The sequence below is a fragment of the Homalodisca vitripennis genome, chromosome 1 (genome assembly GCF_021130785.1).
Source record: "Homalodisca vitripennis isolate AUS2020 chromosome 1, UT_GWSS_2.1, whole genome shotgun sequence".
Taxonomy (NCBI): Eukaryota; Metazoa; Arthropoda; class Insecta; order Hemiptera; family Cicadellidae; genus Homalodisca; species Homalodisca vitripennis.
The window spans coordinates 237,036,449-237,048,787 of NC_060207.1; the positions used below are offsets into that span (position 1 = coordinate 237,036,449).

The window sequence follows — 12,339 nt, forward strand, 5'->3', positions numbered from 1 at the left end:
AAGTATGCTGTTATGGGGTGACCAGAGAGGATAAGTATGCTGTTATGGGATGACCAGAGAGGAAAGTATGCTGTTATGGGGTGACCAGAGAGGATAAATATGCTGTTATGGGGTGACCAGAGAGGATAAGTATGCTGTTATGGGGTGACCAGAGAAGATAAGTACGTTGTAGGTAGTTCACTTAAGAGTGTACCAAGAGTTAACAGGAAATTTGAGCAACACATCGCTTCAGTATAACTTTTCCAATTACTCAATACAGAGATAAAAATTATACATCCAATCAAACCATTTGATGAACTGAACACAGGGTAGTATAAATAATAAAACTACAATTATATCAAATAGAAAACAACTTTAATTTACGCTTGAAAATACTTCCAAAGGTGTGTTACAAGGCATGTGGTGGCAATACATAGAAAACATCTTTGGTAAGAAAACATTTGCAAAAATATTTATCCACGCAGTACGTGGACCATTTTGTATACCAATCTGTAGAAAAGCTGACATCACAGGCATATTCTATTTCTTACTTCGATAAAACTCATGGTAAATAATAATAATAATTATAATAATCTCTGTACAATATAAATAAAAATATCTTATAGTTAAAATGCTGGGAGCAGAGCTCAATGGTGAACATAACTAACACGAATGAGATCGCAGACACTCTCCCAACCTACTCGTGATACCGGAGTATCAGGTTACATGTGAAATACAATATCGGTATCATGTGATTATTAAATTAAAATCTTACATCTCGTATTAATTGTTTTAATAAATACAACATGGCATATGTTCGGCTACCGCCATGGCCTACTGTCAGAGTGAGACAAGCTTGCTGGTGGGCAGTGAGTCGGGGCTTGATAGATCGACACAGCCGGTCCGCTGCTGGCTGGCGCAGGACGGTACTAGTGGCCCCGACACGGGGGTCAGTCCGGTGCCGCCGTCCATCAACGAGTCGAAGTTGAAGGGCATCCCCGCTGTGGGGGTGGTGATGGACACCCCCGCCACTTCAGTTGTCGACACTCCTCCGTTCAGCGATGGCAGTTTGCGTGGATTGAACGCCGCAACAGGTAATGAGTTCGGGCGGGGCCTGGCCATCTTCTTCTGCAACGGCTGATTACACTCGGGGTCCTCTTTAATTACCATTACTCTGGGTGAATTGACGAATGGCTTTACATCCGGGGGAGAGTCGGATCGGGTCAGACGACAATTGACCTTGTGGGTCTCCAAGATGAACTCCAAGTCTTCCTTCTCCATCTGCAGTTGTTGGATTTCCTGTTGCAAACTCTGTTTCTTGTCTTCCAATCCCTCTGTCTCCTGTAGAGGAATTAAAACCACATTAGACCTAAATGTAATGGTAAAAATGTACTTTAAAACACTACCTACATTAACTTTTTCGACTGAGCATAAAATTAATTAATAAATAAAATCCTGCTACTGACACTGAAAGCAAGTATCATAATAATGCACAGTATTAACCCTCCATTGTTGGTTAGAGGGATAGAGCATCTGTTGACTTTCACTTAGAGATGTTTGTATTGAAGTTGATTTGAAATTCCAACGAATACATGGGATTCCATCTGTAATTCATTTTCTACATGTGAGGAACCAGTTAAGTTTATTAACGGATTTATGAGGTCAAAGAACAAAAAAGTGACAGTTTCAACAGTCAATACACTGTTAAGGATGTTGTCACTCATTTTTTATCTATTGGGTCTTTAAGAGCATTTAGTGTTGTCTTCCTACGTAACAGTTACGGTACTCAGTGAGGACAAAGACTTGAAGTTAACTTTTTAATGAATTATTTCATGGAGACACGGTATAGATATTTGTTACAATTTCATGGAAAGAGTATATAAATACAACGAAAACTTGAACTGATACTAATAAATGTGATAATTTCCACAGGACAGCTATTGAACTTGACAATTACAGCTGTGCGGGATCTGATCTGTCCGTCCACCCCATACATGGGGCATAGTTCATTAAAAAGGTCAGTATTGTGGACATCAGTACCGCAACATGATAACCAATTCAGGATTACAGATGAGTTTATTATTAACCAAACATGGTTGCCAATTTCATTTATTACGCTCATTTCACTCATGCCTCACTGTCTCCTTACCAATAATCGCATGTTTCATATACCTAACCCATCCGTGAATTATACAAAGTTTAATGCCCCTTGCCTTGAGAACTAACACATATTTAATTTACAATGGTGTAGGAATTCCAATATTCCTTGTCAAGACAACATGGAACAAAAACAACTCGTGCCAAACTAAAATTCCCATCACTTTGTCAAGAGCACGCGTAAAACTTTTGTCACAGTGCTGTAATAGTAATAAAGAAATTTAGTAAAAACAGAATTTTCACTCTAGATGTACCTCAGCTTATCTCCAAATTACAGTTTAATGACAGCAAAGACACAATTTCTCTTTTGAGAGTCCACAAAATAACCATATTGTGGTGATTTTGATCTTTTACTATGAAGATAAAATTCTCGAGCTGCCAATGGATAGGAAGAAATGTTTTTGAGAAAGTTCACTCTTTAAATTAGGACTTTTAGCAGATTCCTATAGTTAGATTAGAAGATTGTTAGAATTGTTCTTTTACAAATAAAGTAAGAACCTCTTGAGATTTTGTGATGAATCCGAATTATTATACTTTATACAGATGAAACTAGAGATGATCTAATACAAGGTTACGAAAGACAACAAAATCACTTGTTATTCTTACCTCAATTAGTTCGTTCGTATGGTCGAGTCTTCGTTTTCGACATCTAGCCGCCGCAAGCTTGTTGCGTTCTCTTCGAACCTGCCTCCGTTCCTCCTCCTCAGGAGAAATCTGCGCAAACAATTTAATTATGATATTGTACAAAACAATGACTATGAAAATGTTTAAAGGACAGATAATAAAAGTTGTAAAAACCAATTATAAAAATTCTGACACACCTGGATCATAAAAATCGGTCAGTAAATAAAGTAGATCTACACTTTTAACAGTAGTACGGTTAACAGATGTATGTCGACCAGAAGGTTTCACTTCTGATAGCATCCAGATGAACCTACACTGGATACAGCAAAAACCGATATCACTTAAATCTGGATCCTATAGATGTACAGGAGCGGCACTACACTAAAACAACAAAAAGTAGATATATTGGGGTGCAAGGGTATATTTACAGGTTTTGTCTACAGCGGGGGATGACTGTTGGAGTTGGTGGAGCTCTCTTAGTGTTAATGGCAGTTGCTAACCTAGCCACTCTGCAAACTTAGACTGCAGAGGCTGGTACAGAGCTGGCCTCCCCTTCTTCCAAGGAGACTTAGGAAAAGCCATCCCCTTTTATGTCTTGTTCTGCACGGGCCACTGGCCTGTGCGAGGATCTTATCAAACAGAATAAGGGGAAGAGTCGATACAGTACAAGGTCGAATGGTACTGATAAAAAGTGCAAGGATTACAGACAAGATTCGAACCTGCGTTATCTCTAACTCAGACTCAAAGTCCAACATCTTAGACCGATCGGCCATCAGCACTGACTTAAGATTGATGCGCAAAATCATTCCTGAATGATCTCAACAGGATGCAGCTCCTACCTCCAACATTACCCATCAAGAATATCCATCACTCCAGAAGCAGTGCAAAGGTCCTTTTAGGACTAAGTGCAATTTATCAGCTTCTTTTCATGAAGTAAAGAGTAAAAAAGTTTGTAATGCACCATTAATGATGGCGTAAACGTGTAAACAATTTCAATCCACAACTAGACGCAGCCTGTTTCAGACAACTAACATTGGTAATCATTTAGATACAACCATTTTTGTAGTATAGAGAAATAAATTGAGAAATTATGAATTCAACCTTTAAGACAAAACCTAAAATGGTGAAATCTATTAAGCACTACATTATTTGGTAATTTCTCCAACTCACGTTCTTGTCCTTGATCGTCGGTCGTCGGCCACCCATATTCCGGCGTGTTGTGGTAGGGGGTGTAATAGAGGGTGTGCTGCGCAATGTAATGCTGCTATCGTTGCTGGAGTGTGAATCTCCGATAACAGTGCTACCACCGCCCCAGCTCTTGTAGTCCACCAGGTTCATGACCAGCCCGTTACCTGTAACATTACACTACTTTATACACATTTCTTGGAACAAAATTATGAAAATAATTCAAAACTATCGTTAGCCCAAAAAATGAATTTGTTGCCAGGGTCCAATTTTAGTCTTTTATGCTTTTATCTGAATCAGTTGCTAAAACAGCTGCCTAATCCTTTCAATCCCAATATATATATGTCTAACACATCATAAGAGAGTATAATCTTAACATCCCCATATACAGATATGAAAATAATATTTGGTACAAAGTACATAATTTTCTAATGCCGGATAAATATTATTTTTCAGAGGTGAACATTTACTTATTTATTAATTTTTTTAAACCTTTTTATCATTCTGCGCTTTTAGTGTGAAACAGAACACACACAACATTTTATGACCAAACTTTCATTAAAAATCAAATTCTAGCAAGCTTCATTATCAGCAGCTAAGTTTTTACAATCATTCATTCAAGATTTGTAATGAATTAGATCTCTTTTCTAACAGAAGTTTAAAAAAAAGTTAAACGAAACCAGGGTAAAAAGTAAGGAAAGCAAAGAAAACAAAAATAAACAATCACACTTACACCTCGTGTTCTTTACTAACTGTACTTTCATGTGCTATTAATATTTTTACTTTCACAACTCTATGATTTACCAAATTCACCTTACTGATACCTTTGGTGGTACGTGAAGAAATCACAACCTAGTAGAAGGCTCAGTTGTATAGTACTAACCGTGTGACAAGGGGTTCAGTTTTACATTACTAAGTGTGTGACACGGTTCAGTTTTATATTACTAACAGTGTAACAAGGGGTTCAGTTTTATATTACTAAGTGTGTGACACGGTTCAGTTTTATATTACTAATAGTGTAACAAGGGGTTCAGTTTTATATTAATAACAGTGTAACAAGGGGTTCAGTTTTATATTAATAACAGTGTAACAAGGGGTTCAGTTTTATATTACTAACAGTGTAACAAGGGGTTCAGTTTTATATTACTAACCGTGTGACAAGGGGTTCAGTTTTATATTACTAAGTGTGTGACACGGTTCAGTTTTATATTACTAATAGTGTAACAAGGGGTTCAGTTTTATATTACTAACAGTGTAACAAGGGGTTCAGTTTTATATTACTAACAGTGTAACAAGGGGTTCAGTTTTATATTACTAAGTGTGTGACACGGTTCAGTTTTATATTACTAATAGTGTAACAAGGGGTTCAGTTTTATATTACTAAGTGTGTGACACGGTTCAGTTTTATATTACTAAGTGTGTGACACGGTTCAGTTTTATATTACTAAGTGTGTGACACGGTTAAGTTTTATATTACTAACAGTGTAACAAGGGGTTCAGTTGTATATTACTAACAGTGTAACAAGGGGTTCAGTTTTATATTACTAAGTGTGTGACACAGTTCAGTTTTATATTACTAACAGTGTAACAAGGGGCTCAGTTTTATATTACTAACCGTGTGACAAGGGGTTCAGTTTTATATTACTAACCGTGTGACACGGTTCAGTTTTATATTACTAACAGTGTAACAAGGGGTTCAGTTTTATAGTACTAACCGTGTGACAAGGGGTTCAGTTGTATAGTACTAACCGTGTGACAAGGGGTTCAGTTTTATATTACTAACCGTGTGACACGGTTCAGTTTTATAGTACTAACAGTGTAACAAGGGGTTCAGTTTTATATATTACTAACAGTGTAACAAGGGGTTCAGTTTTATATTACTAACAGTGTAACAAGGGGTTCAGTTTTATATTGCTAACCGTGTGACATGGTTCATTTTTATATTACTAAGTGTGTGACACGGTTCAGTTTTATATTACTAACAGTGTAACAAGGGGTTCAGTTTTATATTACTAACAGTGTAACAAGGGGTTCAGTTTTATATTACTAACAGTGTAACAAGGGGTTCAGTTTTATATTACTAACAGTGTAACAAGGGGTTCAGTTTTATATTACTAACAGTGTAACGAGGGGTTCAGTTTTATATTACTAAATGTGTGACACGGTTCAGTTTTATATTACTAACAGTGTAACAAGGGGTTCAGTTTTATATTACTAACCGTGTGACACAGGCTGCACGACCGGGGGCACAAAGCCCGCCTGGTTGTGGTGGGCTTCCTCCTGTTGCAGGTCGAAAAAGGTCTGCTCAATGTTGCGCAGCGTGGTGGGCGTTACTGTGGGCGTGGTACGGGTTGGAATACCTTGCAGGCCGTCCAACTGCAACAATGCCACATTTGGATTAATTTAACAAATTACAACCACAAGCCATTGAGCGATACTGACAAATAAATAGCTAATTACAATCAAATTGTAGACAACATCATGGGAGAAGAACTTGCTAATAAAAATAACACATACTTTAGTCAAACAGTAGTCATAACACTACTATAGTTTTGACTTTAGTAAGTCATCTTCTGGTGTCAATGCCAATAAAAATTAGGAGCAAGGATTATCCATCTGGAGTTGTCGTAGTTTAAAATTTACGAACACAGCACAAAACACAATGAATAAAGCACACACGAATAATAAACATGATAAAACATCACGTCCGTCAGAAAGCAGGACAACTGACACTAGGTGATTCCAGTTCCCGGTGCATCAACATTATCAGCTGATCAGTCGGTTGGAGATATGCTGTTGTGATGGTGTTGCAGCTGAATTGTAGCTTCTCGTTTAACATGAGTTCACCTATCAAATTCCTTTGCGAATGTTTATAAATTTCATATTCTTCAAGCGTGTTTAATTTGCTGGCTTTGTAAAATTGATGGAAAACATCCGGATTTTCATTAATTTCATTTATTGTGTGGTTCTCATTCATCAAATGTTGAGCAAACAAATAAGTCTGCTTTTTAATTTAAGTTTCAAGCAATGCTCTTTAAATCTTTGGCTGAATGACCTAAACGATGTAAAAACTATGGCAATTGGAACAAGTTAGTTAATAAACACCGGTTTGAGCTTATTTTTCCGAATTCTGAGATTTATATCTCGAACGTTCCTGGTGTGGTTTGTTGTTTTAAAGACTAGATCTATACCATGAGATTTAAAGTCTCTTGTAGTGTAATGCTGTATTGTTGGTCTGTACTCAACGCATATGTACTTCTTGTCCTGTTTTTCATTTTCCGTTTAATTTTTGAATAATATTTTATTCTTTTTCTTGACTATTTTTGTCCATCACAGGTTGTTATAAACATTGGCCTTGGCAATATATTTTATGGCATTTCATTCTTTGTTATAATTAATTACATTCAGTAGCACTTTAAAAAGTCGGTAAATCACAGAATTATAAGTGGCAATTTTTTGCGCGTATGGATGATATGATCTAGCAGCAGAAGATGACTTGGTAGGAGTCAAAACAATGGTAAGGTAACGACTACAGTTTAAAATGTTTGACGAAGTTACGTGTTATTGTTATTAGCCAATCAGCAGTTTAGGGCTATACAATATGGAAAATGATGAAGAACTTACAACGATTTACAGTAATACTCAATCTGAGACACTTTCTTTGAACATTAAGTGAACTAGTGGGTTCAAAATTAAAATTATTGACAGTGTTTTAGTCTTGTGACGATGTGGGGAAACTTTAATGGACTTAAATTTGTTATTTGTATATTGATGATATCCAGTGTCCAACGTTGAATGCCATTCTTAAATATCACTCAACAGTTTAACTATGGCAGTATTATAAGTCATAGTAGTCCAGATCCCTCAGCAAGGAGCCAGAGATATGTCAATATCAAAATTAACCTTATATTATCTGAGATTCTCTTAGTCTTTAGGGAACAAATGGAAAGTACTGAGAAGGAAAAGATCAGGGAGTTAATTGATAAATCTAGAGTTTTGTGGAATTTCAGTTTGTTGTAAATCAATACATAAGTGAATGAAGCCTAACAATTAAATATGAGCCATAGCATTAAAGTGTTAAACTTTTCAAAAGTAATTTAAAAACAATATTTTGTTTCAATTACTTTTTAATTCATAATTTTTGGCCTAAAGATACTGAAGAAATCATTTTGAAAGTGCTGTAACACACCTGTTGTGTGAGAACAATGCTCTGTCTCAAGAAACCCTTTTGTGACTCACACTGACTCACAACTGTTCAAATAACATACTCACCTTATCAATTTGTCACTTTGTTATCTCTGTAACCTAGGAACAATGCACTAAAGCACCTTCTGCTTACAGATGCCTCTCCATTCATAGAACTCAGATTCAGAAAAATACGACTAATTTCTACTCACATAAAAAAATAAATATTTCTTCCTTTTACGACAGGAATTTTAACTCAACTCCATACTGAAGAAGAATGATAATATAAGTGCCACATTTTTTTTATTAGGTTCATAGTTTATATTGTTTTCTAGAAACAAATTTCATGGGGCTTGATAAATAATATATAAATGTAAAAAATAAACCTTAAGCCTACTGTGTATAGGAAAATATTTCAAATTAATTGGTTATGTACGTTAAAAATTCAAATCTAAACAAAAATACCAATTATGCATTAGGGATTTTATATGTGCGTGTTCAAATAATTATATTGTATTATCACAGACAGCATTAAAGTAAAATCAATAACAGCAATTCACATGTTTGCAGTGTTATGAAATTTATGTTTTCTCTGAACACATTAATATTTGTATCAATACGAATACATTATATAATACATTCATATGAACAGTAAAAGAATAATCTTTTACGTCAAGTTTTACTTAATTAGTACTAATTATCCTGGTCAATGTAAGCAGAGGTGTGTTATTTTTAATTACAATTTATAAACAGTCAACTACGAATTGCATCTTTTTATTAATTATTTTTGTTATCATCATAAACAACAAAAATAACATACACGATTTATAACCTCTTTCTGTTAGATTAGACAAATACTAACAGATGTATGTGTGTGTATATATATATATATATATATATATATATATATATATATATATATATATATATATATATACTGGTTTGTGGTATATATAATAAATTAATAAAACAATTAGATTTGATAGGAAAAAGAAGGACTTAGAACTAAAGGGCAGAAGAAAAGCAGAATACAGAAGACACACGCACAGGTGTTTCGTTGTGCAAGATGTACAGTACCAGTACCAATGGCACAGTAGTGACGGGGAAGGGGGAGGGGAGGGAGGTTGTTGTGCAACATCAGCTGACTAGCCTGCCACAGCCACTTACACTACACTTTGTCTTGACAATGCCAATGCCAACAAAATATAACCTGCGCATTACACAGATTACGCTTTAGGTCGCTGCCATTTCATTGTTCGAAGGCAATAAAGTAGATCTTGCGCTGTTGTTGTTATAAATGCGTGTAGAACGTACTTAATATTTTTACTGATCATAAAATTAAATATGTAGTTGTATTTATATACATCAAGTGATAACAAATTAATTGCCTGTGTTCTGAATTGCATAATATAAAATACTTGGAATCGTTCAATATTGTTATGGTGGCAACTAACAATATACTTGTTGAAAGTGATGAAAAAGAGAATAATTTCTGTATTTTGCGGTTCGATAATTAACCGCACCATACTAGTTTGGACGCATAGCCTACAAAGCACTCGAAGTTCAAACATTGCTGATACGTCATACCACCGCACAAGTCACATTGGGTAAACAAACCATTTCAAGAATGACCATATCGTCCGTGCTCTGTTCTTCAGAAGGAAAACTCCACTGAAATTGGTAGGGAAATTCGGAGAAATACATTACTAAAAACGACATAAAACTGTTACGTACGTTTTTAACGCAATGAAGACTACACTGACTGGACAAGGAAACCATCAACGTTAGACAATGAGCGATCCCCACCACGACGCCGCGCCGCACTCGCTATGACGCAGTTGGGGAAATCCCAGATACAAGACATGGCACGAGCCTATCGCGACATTGATACTGGTCTTTGTCCACAGCTCGAGATTCTGGGCCAGGACACTGAACACTTGATTACACATACAACACGTGGACATCAGAAAGACGACTACGTGTATGTTCCTCCTAGACAAGAGAGGTCGCTGAACTCTGGATGATGAAATATTAACTGAGCTTAAGAATACAAATAATAATACGGAATCATTCCTTTAGTTACAACTTATTTAGAAACCAGACATCACAATTTTTTGTGTTCATAAAAAATGATTAACTGAATACGTCAAAACTGTTATATTAAGTTGTTTTTTTTTAATATGACCTTCTTATAGTGTGTCTGTCCGTCCGTCCGTGCGATTACTCATAATAGAAACGTCCTATAGGCATTTTTTTACATAGGCTCATTTTGGTACAAGTAAGAAATCTCAATTCATTTTGAGACCAAAAGGTCAAAATATAAAAATGAAGTTTACAAAATTTCGATCCAATGTGTTTATGAACCTATACAAAATAAAAAGTATTTAGGAAGGCATATAACAATACCTATGCGCTTTCTTACAAAAACAGTGTTATATCCCAAACAGGTTTCGAGATATTGAGTACATGTTAAAATATATTTGTAATGTTATTCTCTTTTATTCCCATGATAAATAAATTATTAATATTTCAGCTGTCACAAAATCTATATAATTCTTCACAGTAAGCCGTAAGTCCTTTTATTTTTTTGAGACGACGTTCATATTTATATAATTAATAGTGTGAGAAATGAAATATCCTTTATGTAAATATACTATTCCACCAACCCTGCTTCTTCCCAAAATACATTTTACTACAAGAAAAGAAATGTGTTACGCTTTACGATCTGCTGCCGTACTGAATAGCCGATATTTTACTACGATCGCGGCCATTTATCATCGTGTTGAACCAACAGAAACACGACCATTGAATAGAACTGATATCTGCTCTCTCAGTGACGTAACTAAGCAGGGGAGATGAGGGGGATAAACCCCCCCAAGGAACTAAACAAATAATATTCTATAACAACAATCCAACTTGTTTGAAATATAGTAGTTTAGTTTTACTTTAAATTATGTCTATCGAATGTAATTAATTTAGTCGTCACTTGATGAGGTATGTGCTTTTCAAACACATTCATCAACTCCCCTTCTCCCAAAAGCCAAATTATAGTTACACCACTGCAAAGCTCTTTCTTTGTCATGTGTAGTATTTAAACACAAGGTTAGGCATTTAAAAATATAACAATCCAAATTCACTGTAACGAACAAACCATAGACAACAAAAACGTAATACGGTACGTAAAGAACTTGTTTATTGTCCACTAAACCTTCGTGAGTTTATTACCAAGTTTTATCGTTTACGTTTTGCACGTTAACACTGGGTTTCTCTTTTTGCGATACTTCTTTTATCGTTATCCTCATCGTCAACAATGAACTTCGAACATAGAATCATCATACTATCTAAAACTCGATTCGGAAACAAATTATACCAGCACACAAATTACAGTATCATTCTCTTATGCGAACTAACATTTTCCGTTTTATTACTAATATAATTTCTGGATTACGCATCTCTTCCCTAACTCTTTATTTTCTTATATCGCTAGTTCTGCCATGTTTTCTTTTGCTTTTCTTACATATAACCGGTAAATGTTAACATAAACATTGAAGATCAACAAAAACGTTCACATCGCGAATTGAGGTTATGTACGCGCAGGTTGACAAACATGACAAGATTATAGCGCGGGCAGGGCGGTGCGCATACGTGTTGTCTAAAACGAGACCGGTGTAGGAGGAGTGGTCGGCCAGGAAAGTGCCTTACCGTTATCACCAGTAATTAGGGACACACGGATCCGCTCTCCCTGGAACTGATCCCGATAAGATAACCTGTGACGTGCGACTCAGTTCTGTAGACTACAGGTAACAGTACCTTATCGTGTTGTGTACTAATGCACTAGCTTACTTTAGAATCATGATCACGTCTATCTATATCCATTATACACAGACAAAGAAGGGCTACGGATTCGATGAGTTCGTGTTACGCCGCTGGGACCGCTAATTTTCGTAACTTAGTACCGATACTGAAGCCATGTATGAATGAGAGGGAGAATGTAATTTAATGTATGTATGCGTACAATGAATGAATCTTAGAATAGCAAACTGCAGGATTTTTAGCTTTATTTATTGACGTTTGTAAATGCAATGTAAAATTGTTTGAAAGCAATAAAAATATGATTTATTCATTGATTAGTTTATCTGTGCTTTGCTTCTCTGTGATTGCCCTCATGGTAAATATTGGACTGGGCAGGTAAATAAAAAACAAAAAAAG

The 12,339-nt window shown here is 35.7% G+C and overlaps 1 protein-coding gene across 4 annotated transcripts in view; it reads right to left on the reverse strand.

Annotated features, from left to right (window-relative positions):
- Positions 1–332: 332 nt before the first annotated feature.
- LOC124353170 (transcription factor kayak) overlaps positions 333–12,339 on the reverse strand; it is a 35,761-nt gene continuing 23,754 nt past the window's right edge. For 3 of the 4 annotated variants that reach the window (XM_046803040.1, XM_046803039.1, XM_046803041.1), the window contains exons 2-5: positions 6,165–6,321; positions 3,931–4,112; positions 2,743–2,850; positions 333–1,320 (exon numbers count right to left, since the gene is read on the reverse strand). In XM_046803040.1, the coding sequence (XP_046658996.1) occupies positions 820–1,320; positions 2,743–2,850; positions 3,931–4,112; positions 6,165–6,321 (948 nt within the window). In that variant the 3' untranslated portion in view covers positions 333–819. Of the gene's footprint in view, positions 1,321–2,742; positions 2,851–3,930; positions 4,113–6,164; positions 6,322–9,864; positions 9,983–12,339 lie in introns of those variants that run through there. The other variant, XM_046803042.1, reaches the window with a different exon arrangement.